Below are 19949 nucleotides of genomic sequence, written 5' to 3'. Positions count from 1 at the left end.
TCAGGGCTTTGAGAGTTGTTCACGACGGAAGAAAAGAAGGAAGCCAGCACTATAAGCAATTACGTTAGAAATGATCCTCAACTCAACAAGGAATCCAAAGGGAAAAGAGGAAGACTCACCAAATCAACAGTTGCAACGACAGCGCAATCCAGAACCAAGCATTAGCTAATGCACCAGCCCCAGCCGTGATATCCGGAGAGATAGGCCCAGGCCCAATATTATTCGGAGCAAATGATCTCGCACAAATAGTAGCAAGAGAACCCAGAACCTGTGAAACAAGCAACGTGAAACAAATATGCATCCGAGTAAGCGTCTGCAGGAGAATCATTCCAAAGCCTAGACCCTGTAATGCGTCGCAAACCCCAAGCCATAGCCAAAGACTTCGGGATACTAGTGCACCGGATGTATAGCTACCTGCCCATGGGAGGAATAGACCTGAGCCAGATGTTCCCCACCATATCTGTGCCCATCGTGGTGCACCGAGGCCACAGGCTACTATCGGTAGAATCCAGCTGTGGGATCGAGATATCCAGCCTAGGAGGAAGAGGATGGCTATCCAGGCGAATCCGAAGAATGCGACGCAGAGCAGGAGTATTTGCCATGGTTTTGCGTGATTGGAGATCCAAAGGACTGGACTTGGTTAATACTTCGAAAGGAAGGGTTGGATTAGGAGTTGCACTTACAGTTCCAGTTTCGACCATACGGGGCACTGAGGAAGAAGTTCTGGAGGATAACAACAACCCAGTTCCAGAGGACAATCTTTCGTCGGAAAACTGATTTGTAGAATGATGGGACTTTACCGGGCGTTTGGCGGTAATAGTTGGGTAGACCGAAGTATACGATGAAGCCCACAGTCCATAAAAATAGTGTAATCGGTGCACATATAGCCCTGGACAAAAGTTAGCATTGCGACTCATATTTTGATAGATGATACGTACGTCATTCTCCAGGTGTTAGTGATACTGCCCTGTACATTCGCAACACCGGCATTGGTAGCTTTTGTCAGCGTAGAGCCCCAGTACCAAAGAGCAATGACATAGGCTTGTTGTGTGCCCTGAATCAAACAAGCACGGAAAACCCATTTCTTCACTGGAGCGCCACTCTCATCACCGAAATTAAGTGCAAAGAAGATCGAGCCACTGGAAGACGCAGCGGCATATACACCACTTCCGATGTTCTGGATCCAACCTCGAGCAAAGGGGTTCGGCTCAAAGTGGGCAAGACCAATGATGAGAAAGGCAAGGCCATACAGGAACCAAGGCACAGTTAGAACGAGCACGGATTTGCAAAAGCGGAAGAAAAGCCACCACAAAATAGACGTGACGAGATAGACTGTCGCGATTCCGTAAAGTTTCTCTGCTGTTTGACCAACCTCACCTGTGAGGAGTGTTATTTGGTAGGAATTGGCTGCAATGATTTGTCCAAGACCAAGGAATAGGGAATAAACAGGCCAATCGCCGAGGCGCATTTGCATCCATTTCTTGAGACCGGTCGGTGGGACGTAATCTTCTCCAAGGAAGAACTCATCTCCAGTAGCTTCCTTTCTCTCTGGGACTCCACTATCATGGGAAGTTGTGTCGTCATTGTTAATGGACCCTGGAGGAGAGCCACCATTCCCGTTTTTAACAAACTGAGAAGATGGAACTGGAGACTGGTTTCGTCCAAGCCGTGCGTCCCTGAATCGATCGAACCACTTCTTCTCACTCTTCTCGAGATACTGCTCAATACAAAGTTGAGAGTCGGAGTTCGCTCCATTCAGCTCCTCGAGCTTCTTCTCGAATGCTCGGTAGAACTCCCCACTACTATCCGTGAAAGTAGGATCCACTTTCTGCAGCTTATAGTCTTTCTTGTCACCGACGACTGAATCAAAAGATAACTGTGAAGCATTGCTCATACGGCTTCCTGTATCTGCCCATGGCCGAGTGGGTGGAAGAAGCGTGTCTTCCGTCCCTGTCGTACTAGGTGCAGCAGAGCTAGAGGGGGTTCCAATAGAACGTCCAACAAGGGAACCCTGACTTGCCCGACGAGCAGAAAGTAGTTCCCGTGTAAGAGGAATTCCGGAAGACTGTGGACCAGGCGAGGGTGTATCTAGCCGGCGCCCGGAGTCAACGGCTTCAGGTCCAATGGTATACTCGTCCTCACCATAACAAGTGGACATGATCTCGTCATCGCTGTCATCATCAGCACCGGGAGATGGAGTGCTAGAACCTTCAGCGTTTTCATCCACGTCGCTAATGCTACCTTTGCCAATGTCTCGTCGTCCACGCACTTCCAATGAAGCAGATACGGGTCGGACTCCAAAAGCCATTTGCCGACTCAGGCTGGATTTCGGTCTGCTTTCTCCTCCTGGACTTGGATCGCGACTATAGACAACTGAATTCCGCTGCATTGATCCCATGGTTCCAGGGCGGCTAGGTGACTGCAAAGGAGGCGTGAGAGTACCGCTTGAAGCACCGGATCTCATCGAGACCGCAACCTGTGGAGTCATCATTCCGTATATGGCATTATAAGCCGATGTTGCAGCTGTAGATTGGGCTTGTGCTTTGGCGCGCTCTTTATTATGGATTCGCATAGCAGTTGACTGGAGAATCTCCAAGTCTTCAATCCATTGGGCAACAGGGAAACGCTGCTTAGCCGACCTCGCTCGCATCATAGCTCTCGTCTCAAGCTTCGAGCTCAAAGCGCTGTCAATTGCAAGCTTGAATTGCTTGATGAGGTGGGTCGTTGTTGTAGATTCGACCGTATACCACCATCCGGGCATTTGGCCAAGTCCACCCACTCGAGCCCCGATACCAAGCGCACCCTTGCGACCGAACTCAACAGCTACTAGACCAAATGGTTCATCCCGTGAAGGTATCAGAGCAAACTCTGCACCTGAAAAGATGAAAGGAGGCAATGCGGTGAATTCTGGTTTGGAGAAAACCCGTCCTGGGTATAGTTTCATCATTCGGTCCAGTTTTAGAGCTGCGAATTTCCCGTAGAGATCAATGACTGGGCCGACGCAGATAAGTTGGACGTTCGGTCGTGCATCAAGAACCCCAGGCATGACATCTGCAATCAGATCAATACCCTTTTGCATCGTCCATCTTCCTACAAACACAAGAAGGTCTGCACTTGGATTCTGCTGTAGGCCAGCCCATTCCTGAGCTTGACGCTTCAACTCAATCCTTCCAAGTTCGAATTCACTATCCACACTGATCTCACTTTCCTTGGGCAATTCCTTCTTCCATTCGCCTGTATCAGATGGGTCAGGGTTAGGAAGGTTGCCAACTTTCCGTAGTCCCCAGAAGATCGGATATCTCGCATACGAGCGTTTTCCATATTTCTTAGACACACCAACAGCTCCAAAACCTTGTTGATGTAAACGCAGATAACTAGCTCCAGCGTGTAACAGATTGAAAATCTCGCCAAATTGAACATAGCGAGTAACAACATCCACATCGAGATTGAACACAGAGCACACCTCGGTCTTCTCCTTTTGAGTTCGCATTGGCCATAGTCCCTGGAATTCTGCATTATGAAGCGAGAGGCAGATCGGGACTGTCTCAGGAAGTTGATAAAGAGGTGCGATAGCACCATGATAGTCATTGATATGGTAAAGATCAATAGGGAATCTTTTGATGGCATGTGCAATACACTGATTCCAGGCAGAATAATAGATCGCGCTGTCCATGTCGTCCATTCGGGCCGGGTAAGGTTCTCCAACTGTTTGTCGACGGAAGACATCCGCGTCAAGAAGAACATAAGTGATGTTCCTAACGTAGTGGTACTGAACCTTCACCTCGAAAGAGTTTCCAAGAATAGTGACCACCATCGGCTCAGCTGGTTTATCGATGGGATAGACTACGCCTCCCACACACGGAATCACCCAAATTAGGTCCTCATGGCCGAGTTGTTTTCCCATTAGTTGTGCCATAACACCGAGACCGCCGATCTTGATCTTAATACCCCAGTCATCAAGGTCATACTCCATCGTCGCAACGAGAACCTTTCGTCGCTGGGATGTCCGGTTACCAAAGGCAGAATTGCTTTGAAGAAACCTGGATTTGTTGGCAAGGCGAACGAGTAGGTTTCTAGAGCCTCCAATTTCTCCATTATCGGATTTTAGCCTGTTAAGAATATCCAGCGAGATCAAAGTTTTCTTTTCGCTCACGCCGACTTGATTGAACTTGATACGATAGAACGTCTTCATGAAAATATAAGCACACGTCGTGGCACTGAGAATGGGTATGATCCAAAGCATGAAGAAAAGAGCCATTTGAACATGTTTTGAGCCAGCAGGCACGAGTCTAAACTTCAGGTTCGTGTCATCGAGCTCAATTCTCCAGGCCAAGTGTGGGCTGGGAGGATGCCGGGTAATGTTGATTGTTGTCGTTTTCAATGAAGAAGGTGGAAGCCGATCGAGAACAGAATCTCCATCAGAGTCTCCGAATATGTAGCTTTGATCCGGCTGACCATCGGGGTTGATACCCCAGACATTAAGCTGTCCCTGGGCAGGCCATTCGGTCATGAAGCGGAACTTCCAAAGGCGATCACCGGCTTGTTTGACAACGTTGGGAATGCCAGCATCGTATCCGTACTCATTGAACGGCCCATTGAAGAACAGATGGGGGAAACGTCGCGGCATGTCAGGATTCCAGTCGGGAGTATCACCCTCTTGGAGGTAGTCGCTACTTCCGGTGAAACGATTCCAATACTCAATGCGAACGTGCTCTCCTTTCCATTCCTGGGCTTTTGTTCCCGACCAATGCTGCTTCTTGATTGTATGATTACCGCCCTTATAAGGAAGCCATTTTGAGAATGTACTGCCCCAGTTCGTTGAGTAACGATACATATCCGCACCAGCTGCATGCTGTCGAATGAACAATGTGCCATTGTCATGTCGATGGAGTAGACTAGTAGAATAGTTTGCCGAGGTGAAAATTATTGGATTATCTTGTTGTCCAATTCGAATCAAGAAGTGGTCGATCGCATTAGTCTTCTTTCCATGCGTGCTGGTTGCGTTGCTGACGGTTAACCGATGTACTCCATTGTATACCCCATTCAATGTTGCAGTCCAAGTCCAGGTGCTAGGAATATGTCCTGTGAGAGAGGAGTCTTCTGGGTCCACAGAGCCACACTTAATTGTACTGTGATCAATCGAAGGCTTGTTGCCACTTTCAGTTGTTGACTCAATGGCGATTGCCTGAGTGAGTAGGGTGCAGTTCATTTCCGTGGAAAATGATAGACTAATTTCAAGATCCTCACTCTCTTCCGGCTCTACCTTAGAGAGGATTGGGACATCATGACCCGGACTAAATTTTGTTATCATGGGTCGTGGAGGCTTGAATTTGCTCTTGGGAACATAAGCTCGGAACTCATAAGGCTGAAGGGTCACGCTATCCAGACATCCATTCCATTTTGAAGATCCATTAAGGTGAAGTTTCGTGGGACCGTCTGTGAGGGTGACTTCATCGTGTGGGTAGAAGAGATTCTTGACTGTTGTATTAGTATCGAATGGAGAAATCAGTGCCGAGTCCCGATTGGAGCAATCAAAGTCATAGGTGACTGTTTTGTTATCATTCTGATAAATAAACCAAATCGTTTGATTGCCTGCCTTTCCAAGGTTTTGTTTTTGAAAATAAGGACTTCGCAGAACAGACCACATTCCTGTTTCGGTGGGAATCCCGTTTGAGCCTGGATAGTAGACATTGTGGGTGTGATTTGACAACAGTTGGATCCACCAGCCATCATTCAAGGCAGGATAATCCTCTCGCATTTGGTACATGTGCTTTATCGTGTTCCTTAATGGTGCTGATGGATCTCGATGATCATATGTCACGGTTTCATCATGGCAGCCCTCGCGCCCAGATTTAATCGGCCAATCGAAATATTGGGTTGAGTTGAGATTGAAACAGCCATGAGTTTTCCACGCCGTCGCGGGAGACATTGCTTGACGTCCATAGATGTAGTTAGAAGCTAGGGCATCCAACACATAGAAAGATTGTTCTTCGCCCCAAAGCAATATCGGAATCCCGGGTAGGTGTAACGTGGTAATGAAGAGAGCTAACAGTTGTCTCTCTAGTCCATGTTCAACGGTTGGCCATCGGAAAACATCTTGATTCGTGGCTCCATACATGTGACGAGGGTCGAATTTGCCAGTGTTGGCGTTGATGAGATCGTTTGTGAGCACCATTTCGTACCAGGCCTCTGTCCAATTTACTGGAATATCGTAACCGGCTGCGAGATTACCATCCATGCCAAGGAACCGAGTGAGTGAGCGGTAGATAGAGTAATGGAAAGCAGCTCCATCAATGGCCTGTTGGTTTTCATCGCGTAGGAAATATGTTGAATCGGATGAATTGGTCATATGGAATGCTTCATCGAGCGTCTTGGGTACCATATCTGGCTGTCTTCCACGACCAAGGAAAACCGAGCCTAGAGTATTGCCACTAGTAATCTCGCCTGGCAAGAAGAAATTCTTCTTACCCACTCGGCGTGCGCAGTCACGATATGCACCTGAGATATCACCTAACGCGTCAACTGTGGCTTGGGTCGCCTTGTCATATCGAAAGCCATCAATATCGAGTGACGAAATAATCATACAAGAGTGTCTGATGAGACGCTCTCTGACACTTGGTACCCACTCTCGAAGTCGATCTTGTACAGATGCAAATTTTGCAAGCTCACGCTGCCAGTCAGGGTAGACACCGAACGCTTCGATATCGCCATACTGATCGAAATCGCTATCATAGCAGCCATTCAGTTCGTCACGAACATATTGATCCACAGGGAAGCCTGTTTCATTCCAAAACTTAGGGTAGGCACAGGTTTTGTTGTATGAGTTTCCGAAGTGGAAATCAACGTAATGACGATCTGACTTCCATTGAGCCCGATGTTCTTTGACCGAGAATGGCGTTGTGGTATTAAGATACTGGTCGAATCCGATCAAATCACCCATACTAAAAGAAGTAAGATATAAAATATTCAAAGTTAGGATTCAAGGGGTGTTTTGTGGGGAATACTCACGTTGCAACTGTATTATCGAAAATGACATACATGCCACGATTATGGATCTCGGTGATCGCATCTCTCCAGGTGTCGATGGTTCCAAAGTGCTGATCCAACAAAGTAGTATCTAAGGCAGAGTATCCATCTGATCCCCATGGTTGATTCATTAGAACAAGACCGGCCAGATATATTCCCTAGTAGAGGAAATTGAAATGTTAGTAAAATCAACTTGAACCAAAACATACACTGAGCATTTGAATATCTCGCTAACCTTGATTCCCATCCCTTGAAGATAGTCCAGTGTATCGAGAAGACCCGCAACGTCACCGCCATGTCGCATTTGATTGTTGTTCAGATCATGCTCAAAGAGAGTTCCATTGATATTATCATTGGTTGGGTCTCCATTCACGAAGCGGTCCAGAAACAGCGTGTACATGGGAAAGCGCCAGTTATCTGGAGATGGATGATAGGTATGATTGGGCCATTCTCCCCAGTATTCCGCTGGATTCGTTGCCGATTCATTTTCATTGAGGTTATATGAAAGTAAAGCTTCATCGTAGGGCCAGCATGATCCTATCGCTGCTAGATGACCAAGTACGGCACCCGTGTACCGTAGATGCATCGTACAGATTTAGAATCTCAGCTCAACAGAACCAAGCAACAAGCATGCGTATTCCTGGCTGATAATTTTTGAAGATAACGGATGTATCGAATCGACGAGGTAGACGAGCGCCCCACTATAACTTTGGAAGTTCCTATAGTACTTTGTCAGCGAGGGTTACTGGAGTTATAGCTGGCAATATCCAAGAACACAAAAGATCAAGGCTAGGATAGGCGACAGGGATCAGAGTGGGACAGGATACAGAATCGAACATCACTAGAGGTATACAAATGAGAGGTAAATCATACCGAGATCAACCAGTTGCCACAAGAGACGACGGATAGGTGTTGATTCGTAAAAAGCGAGGCAACGAATGAAAATTGGGAATCAACGAGACACCAAAAGCATCGTAAGGCAAGAATATTCCAACTGAATATGCCCAAGAGAGAACCAGTCCTAAAAAGCAGAAAGAGAAAAAGAGAAGATTGAGAAACTTTGTGGGTTCAACGATAGAAATAAGTCAAAATCAAGGAAACGAAATATAAAGAGGCAAGAAAGAAAACCTTCAGTAAAAGTTAGCTGGCACCAGATACTTTGAAGAGGTCAATCTCAAGTCACTCTTTTCCTCACCGCAAATACAATGTATGATGCTGTCCACATATCAATCTATACAAATTTGGCTTAGACGTCGACGCCGGAATGAACGGTGACAACCGAATAGACTGCTGATAGGAGGTCAAAGTCTGGAGATACATCTGGAAGCTTCGGGGATATGCCTGGTATCCCGACTGACGAATGCGATTTCAAGAGGAATTGACGCTCAGACAAAAAGGTTCGCCATTGTCTCACGATGGCTCATCTTCATTTGGAACCTCCCAGCAATATCCATAGCTATTTTCATGAGGAGCGGCCAGTGTGGAATCGTTATGGCTCGATAAGAGTAGGAGTGCAAGACATGCAGTGTTTGTATGACGGGATGTTGTGATACATTCCCAAGGATGATAAGGGACCACCTAGGAGATGACGGAGACCCAAAGAGTAAAGCAAAACATGCGTCGAGCGTATATTGGTCCAATTTCAACATGGACTGTTCTGGAGCCTGAAAACTGGTCTTAAGTGTCCATTTTTGATGTTTTGATCTCCAGAAGAGGCTGTGTATACCTTAATTCTAAATTAAGATCATTTTTCGCAAGATTGAAATCCGATTATAAAATAATTATATCAAATGGTGGGTTTGTTCAACTAGTAGTATCATAAGAGTCTGACTCTAGTTGCTTTAACCTGGAGAAATCTCAAGTGCTTGCTCACCTTTTCATCCAGGGGTAAACATAGATGTGCTGGTATTCATCCGAGACATGAATGATAAAGTTTTCAGTCGCTGAGGTTTAGTGATAATCGATGACTGGATTGGTGATCTAGATTGCTATCTAGACTGCTGCAACACCTAGTAAGGCCGGCGAGATCGGATGTACCGTCCCATGTACAGATATGTACTACGTCTGCTTCAGTGTACCGGGCTATGAATGGCGAGCCATAGAATAACATTTGAACAATCATGCAGGAATTCGAAGAATATTCTCCTACAATATTACGTGATATTTGACTCCAATAGATGGTCACTGACTGTCGTATCGGTCTGCATAGCTCCTCACTTATTGCCCATTGATGGTTTTGGTCGGTCCCTCGGAACTTTTGAAAATTAAAGAGGTTGTAACATGTTTGAATGGGGATAATGAGCTGAAAAGACCAGATGGAGAATAACCTCAAGTTAGACTTTAGCATCTAAGTATTCCCTGTTACTAGCGCCTCTCAACCCTCAAGGATTGATTCCTTTGTGATATTCGTGTCTCAGGTATGGTATTGAACATTTGAATTCAATGTCAGCATATTGCTATAAATTGCTTTGATTCTCAACCCACATTTTCTATTTGAAGATTCCTGGAGAAAGGCTGATTGGCCATCCGAGGGAGATATCACGATTCTCGGACCGACAGACTGATATTGTGACCCGAAACCATGCCTATAACCAATAGATGGAACGGCCAACGGCTTGATGGATTTTGAATAAGCTGAACCCAATCTGCCTTTCATCTTGTTGCACTTTGTACCCCAGAATGATCGCCACGGTAGTTGTGGTGGCGTAGTTGTGTGTACAGGTATCAAAGCTTTCTTGCGGTGGACGCTTCTAACTTGGAAGATACTTAGCTCTTGGAGGCTACACCATACCATTTCGAGTATCCTTATGATTATTCGAGGGATGTACACATGTAATCGCAGGTACAAAGCATATGTCGCTTACCATCTAGCTAGCATTTGAGCTTAGTCCATTGGTTCCTCAGTCGGCGAGCGTCTGCATTGGTCCGAGAACGTAAGATATGTGGTCCAATACTCCTCATTTACAATTCAGATGAAATCTCTGGCATTAGAAGATCCAAGTCGTAATTTATAGTAATGGCCATATCAAACTTGAGCTAGTTAGCAGTAGGAACTACTAGTATGTTTCAACTTGAACATATCCCATTTCCTTTTGATATATAATCCCCAAAGAGGAAATTGACAATTTCGCCAATCACAGTGAAGACTATCGAGAAACTTCAGGGCTGACTTCCAGCCTATCAGATGATCTGGAAGTAGGAAGAGTCACGGTGTAGGTATAGTACAAAAAGTTGCTGATGGATGCGGTATTCAAAACTTGTCTTGACTACATGTGCTTGCTTGTAACACACAGACAACCATTGGGAAGATGCCGGAATCCTGGACACTTTAGGTTGTGACCACCCAATGAATATGAATTATGCAAAAATATTTCTCGCTATTACCACTCTGGTAAAGATGTGAGCAGATTCAAGTTTGTGTCTCTATCAGGGTTTGCAAGTTTGGGTCAGCATACCACCTGGACAGTGCCTGGGACCTGCCTTGCCCACCAACATAGCCGCATATCTCCCCTTGCAAATGACCAAATGCCCTCTCTTCTCTCGTCATCAATTTGCTATCAAACCTTGGAATTCATGCATGTTTGACTCCGGGTACTTCCATCGGAATCTTTCAATAGTCAATCGTCTGAGCACCTACTACCCATAAGACAGCGAGTCTTTAGTTCCAGATACTTGGTCTGGAGATGAGTGAAAATTGAAGGCATAAACCCTGCTCTTTGGTGTGTGACTGTCGAACATCTCCGCAGCCCGGTGTCTCCGAGGGCATTTACCTTATATCCTACTGTGGGATGTGTCTTCTGATACTGGACGCCTTCTAAGACATCGCGGTTGAGCTCGGTGATCTCGATCGCCTTGTGAAACCAACAGAAGCCGTAACAGGACAAAGTAGGGCATGTTCTTTTCAAGTTCAAGGCGACCATCCTAGTATTAGTAGGAAACGAAATTCGAGCTTGAAGTTATCATTTTGTTGGGGAGATTTCTATTGAACTTCGTTCCGATATCGTTCAAGTTGATCCGCACAGAAGCTGCCAGTGTGAGATAGAAGCCGATAATTTTGCAAAGTTACTTCAAAGTATTCAAATGTTCCATTTCACCCCATTGGAAAACGTTCCAAAGCTCTGGATTGGCAATCCAAGTGGTTTAAGTTGTACTACCAGTTCATGAACAGTTGGTTGAAGCACCCGATCCCAATAGAAATGGAAAGGGTATATGTAAATCATTTTGGTTTGGGTGCTTGTGAATAAAATATTCTAGTAACTTCGAGCTCTCCTGGTATAATGCTCTCTCTTTTTTAACCTTCCAACCTCTCTAACATCATTTCTGCATGGCTCGTATATCAGATGATCAGCGCAGAGGTCTAATTTACTCAGCACCGTAGCGAGAACGGTAATCCTTCAAGCGCTGAATCTCAGCAGCTCCGATCTTGTCACCGAGTTGCTCAATCAGGTCGTGTAAACCGATGACAGCACGGATGGGGATGTTACCACCCAGATCACGCTGAGCAACACCAATGGCGCTCTTGGGCTCGGTGTCGCTGACGCGCTCCTCACGGTCCAGCAAGACAACAACACCAGCAACGATACCACCCTCCTTCTCAATGATGCTGACAGCCTCACGCAGGGCAGTTCCAGCAGTAATAACATCGTCAACAATGACAACGCGCTTGCCCTTCAGAGGAGCGCCAACAATGTTGCCTCCCTCACCGTGAGCCTTAGCCTCCTTGCGGTTGAAGGAGTAGCTCACATTGTCCCATGTACCCTTGGGTGAAGCCTCGAGAGCATCGCGAACGGCCAGCTCGTTGGTGACAGCGGCACAGATAGGAATACCCTTGTAGGCGGGGCCGAAGATAATGTCAAAGTTGGGCTTGGCGGTGCCATTGGCGTCAGTGGTGACGAAGGGCTCGGCGGAGAGCACACTGGCGTAAGCAGCGGAGGTGGCGCGCAGCAAGGGAGCGGTATGAAGGAGAGAAGAGGTAAAAAAGTAGGGAGATTCGCGACCGGACTTCAGGACAAAGGTACCGAAGGAGAGGACATTGTTGGAGATGAGAAGAGGGAGCAGGCCACTCTTGTAGTCTTGGGAGGCGGACATGATGTAGATATTAATTGGAGAATATGTGGTGTGGGGATCCAAGTTCTTGAAGTTGTTGAATTGTAAAGGGAAAGAGATATAGAGACCCCGCGGTGCCAAGTCACATTTTTTTTTCTTATCAACGGATTGGGTACTGAGGGGCAATCAACTACTAGTAATCCACCTTGAAACCAGGGTCTTTTAGGACGAATCCATAGTATTTTTATAGAGAAATCGAATGAATATGATTCATTACAATTGATACATATAATTAGTTATTTCTAACAATGCAATAGATTATGAATGATCAAACTATTGAATATACTATTGAATCTCTCACATAAAAAAGAAAAGAAAAAAAATGGACTCACCAGTTGATCAGAACACGTGCTCCGATCGTCGGTCTCCCCCGCTAAATCGAAACTCCCCCCCATTCTTTATTCTTCTTCCTTCTCCGACTGGAGTCCCCCTTATTCATTCAAGTTTTCTTTTTTTTGATATTCATTTTTTCTTGAAATTTACCTAATTCTCGAATCCTCCGAGGATATCAACCACACAGTTCCGGAAATCCAGGTGATTTTACGAGACACTCTGTGTGAGAGAATTGGCTCTAGGTGACCGTGTGAAGGGATTCATTCGAGTATCTTGGAATTCAGATTGCTGGTAAGATTTGCTCCCTATTCTATGAGGGCGCAGATTTCGATTGAGATTCCTTTCCTCTTCATCTCGATGGGCAATTCAAATAATCTCAATACTAATTTGTAATATCCGGGGTAGATTGACATAACATCATGCACATCCGCGAGAAGTTGGCTCAGAAGGAGGCGGCTGGGGAGCCGGGAATTTCCTTCGAGTTTTTTCCTCCCAAGACCGCCCAGGGTGTACAGAATCTTTATGACCGAATGGACCGTATGCATGGATTGGGCCCCTCGTTCATTGACATCACTTGGGGGGCCGGGGGCCGTTTGTCGGACTTGACTTGCGAGATGGTTGGAGTGGCCCAATCGGTTTATGGCCTGGAAACATGTATGCATTTGACCTGCACAGACATGCCCCAGGAAAAGATCGATCATGCCCTTCAAACCGCTTACAAGGCCGGGTGTACCAACATTCTGGCTTTACGAGGTGACCCACCGCGTGAAAAGGAAGCCTGGGAAGCCGCCGATGGAGGCTTTCGCTATGCAAAGGATCTGGTCAAATACATTCGTGAGAAATATGGAAATCACTTCGACATCGGAGTGGGTGGATACCCGGAGGGCGCCGATGATAATCCCGACGTGGATCTCCTGATCGACCACTTGAAAGAGAAGGTGGATGCCGGTAGCACTTTTATCATCACCCAGATGTTTTATGATGTGGAAAACTTCAAGTCATGGGTAAACAAATGCCGGGCCAAGGGTATCAACGTGCCGATTATTCCAGGCATCATGCCAATCCAAACATATGCGTCATTTATCCGCCGATCTGACTGGACCAAGGCTCGAGTGCCGCCCGAGTGGATGGAGGCTCTGGAGCCCGTGAAGAATGACGATGCTGCTGTCCGGGATATTGGCAAGCGCCTGATCGCTGAAATGTGCAGGCAAATTCTGGCCTTTGGCATCAACCACCTCCACTTCTACACCATGAACTTGGCTCAAGCAACCAAGCTAGTCTTAGAAGAGTTGGGTCTCGTTCCCTCAGAGGAGTCTCCTATTCAACGATCACTTCCATGGCGACCATCCCTGGCCCTTGGCCGACGAACCGAGGATGTCCGACCAGTCTTCTGGCGTAACCGCAACTCGTCATATGTTGCCCGTACACAGACATGGGATGAATATCCCAACGGTCGCTGGACTGATTCCCGATCCCCTGCGTTTGGTGAGCTCGACGCTTACGGTGTCGGTCTGAAGGGCTCAAACGAACAGAACATCAAGCTGTGGGGTGAGCCTAAGTCTCTGAACGACATCTCCGAGATCTTTGTCAAATTCCTTGATGGAAAACTAGAGCGTCTACCCTGGAGTGACAGTCCCATCTCCATCGAGGCCAATGACATCAAGGAGTCTTTGCTTGATCTGAACCGCAGGGGTTTCCTGACCATTAATTCACAGCCTGCTGTCAACGGTGTCAAGTCCTCCCACTCTGTTTACGGCTGGGGCCCCAAGAATGGATTCGTCTACCAGAAGGCCTACCTAGAGCTCTTGGTTCCCTCCTACTTGATGGATGAGCTCATCGCTCGCATTGAGAGCAACGATGATTTAACTTTCCACGCTGTTTCCAAAGACGGCGAATTGAAGACCAACACGCGCGACAGCCCGAACGCCTTGACCTGGGGTATTTTCGCCGGACGAGAAATCATCCAACCTACGATCACGGAAACAGTCAGTTTCCTGGCGTGGAAGGATGAGGCTTACCGACTGGGTGAAGACTGGGGCAAGTGTCACGATGCTGCCAGTCCTAGTCGGAAGTTGATCCAGCAGGTCATGGATGACCGTTATCTCGTTAACATTGGTAAATCAACCTCACACCCCTTTCAAATAACACTTTGAACTAACGGATCTCTAGTTGACAACGATTTCCACCGTTCTAACGCTGTCTTTGACTTGTTCAAGGACCTTGTGGTCAAGGATCTTGACGTCGAAGTGTCCGGAAAGCAACCAGAGGCCAATGGTGCCACTGAGCTGAATGGCAACGCGACCAAGAACTAAGATCTCATCCCATTCAACCGGGAGATTCTAGTCCCAAGTGCGCGCATCTAATGACCCCTCCCTATTTTACGGCTACTACAACTCTCCTCGAACTACACTCAACACTACTTACGTTCCTACCTAATTCAACATCCCCTACCTATCTCAACGATACTCAACGAAAACCTGCCCCGGATATCTTTCATCCAACACCGTATCCCGGGCTTCCCTGCAATGTGTCATGGCGTCACGAATGAAGACCTCTCAACGATTTCTTCCTGAGCGTTCATTTTTTTAATTTCAACATCCAACATTTCCACTGTACCGATACCCCGTCTCTTTTAACAATGACGTTTTCATCGCTCAGGGTTTTTTCCTTTTTCAACCTCTCCTCCGAAGCCTGGTGCTTTTTTTCTGATGCCTTGTCCTTCAATCAACTGATTGATAGGCATTCAGATAAAATGGAGGACCAAAAGAAAGAACCTCATTCAACATCATAATTTTTGTCCTGTAATGGACTACCTCCCTTCTCTTCTCTTCTCTCCCCTTGTCTTTTTCCTCATCTTTCTCATCTTTCTTGGTTTGGATTCCTGGGTATAGAGATCGCAACGAGGATAATCAACATTCTCTTCGCTGCGATCAAATTGTTCTTTTGCACTTTGCAAGCAACGGTGTTTGTCCTTTTCTTTTCTTCTTTCTTAATTTCCTGTTTCTCTTTTCTCTACTTTGCAGAATCTAGTGCCTGTTACTTCTGCGGGTACTTTTTGCTATTCCGGTTGTTTACAACTAAGACGAAATCTATCCAAATGTAGGCATTTGATTGTGCCTACTATTGGAAGAGGAGCTCTTTTTGTCTTTCATAAAAAGATAAAATTGATCAGAAGAAATACAAAAGCTTGTTTATTCCCATCTTCAACACGGGAATCCCGAGCTGAATTTACTTGAATTTAGGCTTCCTTACTTGTAGGACGGTGGGTGGAAGTTGCCCACAGGTATACCCGAGCTAGGATTTCGCAGAGAAACTTGCACATGTGAGTATGGATGATCACTTATGGATGATATAAGGAAAGTGAAACAAGTAGCGAACGGAGTGGTTCTCTAAGCCAAACAGAGCCCGAGCAATTCAAATCCTTACCCCAGGAACAATGCACTGTGAACGAAAACCCCCAGTCATGTTATCGGAAACGACACTCAAATCGTGATATTACAAACCAACCAAGCATAATGACAGGAAAACGGAACCAGGAAGTGCATTAAAGCAGTCGATGCTTGGATACTAAAACGAAAAAAAGAAGCAAAGAACGACATAAAAGGAAGACAAGACAGCGTGTATATCGGATCATGTTATAAGGGCACGGGTAAGGGATTGGATTCCCCAGGCAAATGGTTTAGCAAACCACAGTATCCAGCTTCCAACAAGAAGGATGTATCCAGCAGCGCGACTGAGAACCAGACACCCGAATCCGAGAATAATCAGATAAACCGCAGCTTGAAGGAGTTCCACCAAGAAACGACTGATCGCCTGATCATTCCTGGCTTTGGGCCAGGTACCGGTATTTTGATAGACAGTCACCGTCTGGTATATGGTACTGAAAACATGGTAGCAATGACGAACCATGTTCAAGACGTTGACTATCATGAATTTGACGTAGGGACTGTCTGTCGTTTCAAGGCCAAATCTGTGCATATTGGTTATGGCCATGAGGACAATCTCGAAGATCAAAGAGAGAGCAACACTGTTGGAAGTTTCTTTGCAGGGTTCATCGTCCTTGTCGACGGTGTCGACGGGATCAAGTTCCCCCAGGTCATCGCGAACGTCTGTGATGTTGGCTTGGAGATTATCTTTGGACCCAGATACTTGTTGTCCATCCAATTCAGCGATTTCCACAACTTTCATAGCTCTTCGAGCTCGAGCTTGCTCCTTGAATCTTTCTAGTCTCTCTGCTCGAGCAAGCCGTTCAGCCTGAGAGAACTTATCGGAAGACGCTGGCTTCTCAGTTGTGCGCTTCTCTGGTGGTGGTGGCGGCGTAGGCTTCTTGGGCGGGGGTTGTGGTTCCACTGCAGGGGACTTCTCTCGAGGGGGAGGTTTCTCAAGAGATACTCTCGCAGTTCGTGTCTCTTTTTTGACAGGAGAAGGTTTGGTAGATGAAGGCGGGGACTCCTTCGCTGACCGGAAAGATCTGTCGGACCTTGAAGACTCAGAATTATCTCTGGATGGCGGAGAAATTTGCGAAACGGGAGAGCTCGAGTCTTTGCGGTTTACAAGAGAGCCGGAGCCGTTGCGAAAGGACTCAGCCCGGTTGCGTAATGATTCGGTTCCATTGCGCAGGATTGTGGCCAAACTCCCAGTGGGCGATCTAACGAGTCCTGTAGACCTTGCTAGACCGGAGGTACGGATGAACCCACGTATGGAATTGGTCGACTTTTCGGCTTTCTCTTTTGCCTTCTCTGGAGTTGACTTTCCTTTTTCCGGGGTGGCGGTCTCCTTGGACTTCTGGATGTTGTCTTTCGGCTCTTCCTCTTGTGTGGCTTTCTCTTTCGTCGTTTGTTTGCTTTTTGGAGAACTTCCCTTGGAAGATGTGAGTGACAGCACTCTTGATTTGGGCTGCGCGGGACCTGTCGCGGGTCGCAGCCCCAAAGGTGTAGAGATGACCTGAGCCTTTGCCCGAACGGCCTTCACTGCCTCTCCGGTCCCAGACTGACCAGTTCCACCAGGACGGCGAAGACCTTGAACTTTGAAAACAGAGACTTTTTTTTCTGCCTTTTCCTTTTTTTCTGGTGTCGCGGTGGGAATCATAGTACGCGTGATAGTGGGTGTGATAATGAACACATCGTCTTCGCTGCGTCCGTCTTCTAGCCTGCCTGGTAAGTTCTCCATGCTTGCTCTGGGACGTGAGTTCTCTTTGCTCGAGCCTTGGGAGTCCGGTGTTGTCACCTCCTGCTCCCGGCAGGTCGATTCTTGGCACATTGTCGCTGACGACGGCTTCAAGCATTGGGCATGCTTCGAATTCTGAGAAATTTGTGGCCATTCCTCTTGCACGATCAGGACCTCCTCCGACTTCCGGGTCGCCCGATAGGCTTTCTCCTTTAGCCTCTTCTTCGCTCCGACCGCAAGTGGTCGAGGGTGAAGTGTCGTCGAATCCTCTCCTGACGCAAAGAGAAGAATTTCGTCTGGGTTTCTCGTTTTGGGACCGTTGATCTCCTTGCATCCTAAAAAAGAACCGTCGGCAGTGTGTGACAGCCTTTTCTCTTTGGTTTTCGAGGGCGATTCTTCCCATATGGTGCTGATACGGTTTTTGCCAACTTCATCTGGGCTGTAATAGTGACCCTGTGCTTGAGAGCCAGGTACCTGCAAAGTTTGACTCGCGGACCGGTCGGTTTCTTGCTGTCTAGTCTGCTGTGGTTCTGATTCACGAATCTCGTTGATTTTGGATTGATCAGATACTCTTCGCTTCTCTCGGTGCGTTGATGAATCCCGTCTCTCATCACCAAAAGAACTTCTTGGACTTGGCCTGGTATTTGAATCGAGAATTCCACGTCCATAACGACGCTTTTTCTCAATACTTCGTTGGTACTCAGCAATCTGATCCTCAGTCATGGTAGGCGGATTGGGATCTTTGGCCGAAGGCATGTGGACCACAAATCGATCCTCCCAGTCACAGTCTGTCATTGAGTCATCTGCAGAAACTGGCGAGATGGACTGGTTGGAGTGTGGACTCGAATCAGAGGTCGTATCTGTCAAATCTGACTTGTCGCGGGAGTTGGGACTAATCCATTGAGCTCCCTCAACTCGCCACTTCTTCTGGGGCTCGGAGTCGCGAGCAAGATTATGTCGCACACTTGGTGTTATCTTAGCATTATTGGTATTCGGGCTTGGAATGGCAGTTTGAGATCGGCTCGCCGGTTTATCACCCGCTGAAGTTCTGGCGGGATATTTTTCGTGTTGCCAGGACTCCGCCGCTTCCTTAGATCGGGCCCTATCACTCTCCCTTGATCGGACATAAGAGGCTCGCTGTGAAAGAGGTGACTCCTTCTCGAATCGGTCACGTATCTTCCTCCAGTATGGATCTCGCTCCCCAGAGGGACCCGCAGATCCTCCAGATGAAAACCCAACAGAAGACAGTTTAGGAATTCCAGTCGGGCTGGGAGTTTGATTCCGCTGATCCCTAGCCCTGTCAGAGACTGATTTTGGAACTGGAAGCTTGGTCGTTTTGGCGTTTTGGAACATGATGTCGTCTGATAATCGGCGATCTTCTAGCTCCGTAGGTGGTACAAGATGACAATTGCGTGCTGGCGAGTTCGTGGACGCTTCAGATGCCGTATAATGAGCGCGGTATGCTTGATACTTGGTTTTACTTTGAGGTCGTGGGGAGAGATTCACGAGATGTCCGTCAGGCAGTTCGACGCAGCTTTCCACGTCCATTTTGTGATTGGAGATGTGACGATTAGTAGTGCCGACCCTTGAACCAGGATTGAAAAATTTCCTGGCCCATGCCGTGAAGGTACAGACTGGTTTGTTTCTGGTCTGGCAATGGCGGTTGCTGCAATTGAGGGCTATTGTTCGGAGGGTGAGGTTGGACGGGTGCGGTGGGTGTTCGTCGGGACAGTCCAAATGGCAAACGCAGAGAATGCGCGGGGTCATCGAGATGAATTGGATGCTCGGGTTGAGCGAGGATTAAACGCGTAAGAATAAGGTGGTCTGGCTGGGTGGAATGCGGGCTGCGATGAAGAATGTTGGCCCCGCGCTGGAATGTCTCGAGACACCCGCCTCCATTTGGTATGACGCCAGTCTTGCCAGTAGTCTGAGCGATACATCTTGAACTGGGATATTCTGGCATTGATGAAGAAGCTACGATGCGGATTCCATTTGGTGCTGATGAAAGAAAGCGCGACTCGCAAGGCAAGCGGCTCTTTCGTTGCGAGATAAGTATCCCAGACCCAGCAACGAGGAAAACGGCGAGGACCAGCATCGAGGAACTCATTAAATTGATACTAGAGAGGCTGGGAGAAGATCCAATCATGCCACATTCTTTGGTGCGGTGAGGTGCGAGAAAAGCCAAGAAAGACGTCAGAACTGATGATGTATCCAAACGTGCCGTATCAAGACATGCACTGAAGCTTATCCCTATTAAGCGCAACCTGGGGTCGACCCTTGTAAAAATGAGTTCATGATACAAGTCCTAGTGGCACCAT

General features: G+C 47.2%; 5 protein-coding genes across 5 annotated transcripts; 1 reads left to right on the top strand and 4 right to left on the bottom strand.

Annotated features, from left to right (window-relative positions):
- On the bottom strand, positions 1-7612 carry ags2 (alpha-1,3-glucan synthase Ags2; the record flags this gene model as incomplete). Its single annotated transcript, XM_057086671.1, has 6 exons — positions 1-49; positions 120-630; positions 684-889; positions 939-6941; positions 7009-7184; positions 7262-7612. 6 exons carry the CDS (start codon positions 7610-7612, stop codon positions 1-3), a joined length of 7296 nt encoding a protein of 2431 aa, XP_056946500.1.
- A 3776-nt stretch (positions 7613-11388) lies between these two features.
- N7483_003233 (orotate phosphoribosyltransferase) lies at positions 11389-12114 on the bottom strand (the record flags this gene model as incomplete). The annotated part of the gene is made up of 1 exon (XM_057086670.1): positions 11389-12114. One exon carries the CDS (start codon positions 12112-12114, stop codon positions 11389-11391), a length of 726 nt encoding a protein of 241 aa, XP_056946499.1.
- Positions 12115-12884: 770 nt separating this feature from the next.
- On the top strand, positions 12885-14777 carry N7483_003232 (methylenetetrahydrofolate reductase (NAD(P)H) MET13; the record flags this gene model as incomplete). Its single annotated transcript, XM_057086669.1, has 2 exons — positions 12885-14580; positions 14635-14777. The coding sequence occupies 2 exons, from the start codon at positions 12885-12887 to the stop codon at positions 14775-14777; spliced, it is 1839 nt and encodes a 612-aa protein (XP_056946498.1).
- A 1318-nt stretch (positions 14778-16095) lies between these two features.
- On the bottom strand, positions 16096-19179 carry N7483_003231 (putative NTP binding protein; the record flags this gene model as incomplete). The annotated part of the gene is made up of 1 exon (XM_057086668.1): positions 16096-19179. The coding sequence occupies one exon, from the start codon at positions 19177-19179 to the stop codon at positions 16096-16098; it is 3084 nt and encodes a 1027-aa protein (XP_056946497.1).
- A 22-nt stretch (positions 19180-19201) lies between these two features.
- Positions 19202-19726, bottom strand: N7483_003230 (uncharacterized protein; the record flags this gene model as incomplete). Its single annotated transcript, XM_057086667.1, has 1 exon — positions 19202-19726. One exon carries the CDS (start codon positions 19724-19726, stop codon positions 19202-19204), a length of 525 nt encoding a protein of 174 aa, XP_056946496.1.
- Positions 19727-19949: the final 223 nt, after the last annotated feature.

This window comes from Penicillium malachiteum (assembly GCF_028827825.1).
Source record: "Penicillium malachiteum strain IBT 17515 chromosome Unknown utg000002l:1.0-8849297.0:1.0-8852440.0, whole genome shotgun sequence".
NCBI lineage: Eukaryota > Fungi > Ascomycota > Eurotiomycetes > Eurotiales > Aspergillaceae > Penicillium > Penicillium malachiteum.
This window is presented reverse-complemented; position numbering and strand designations above follow the sequence as displayed.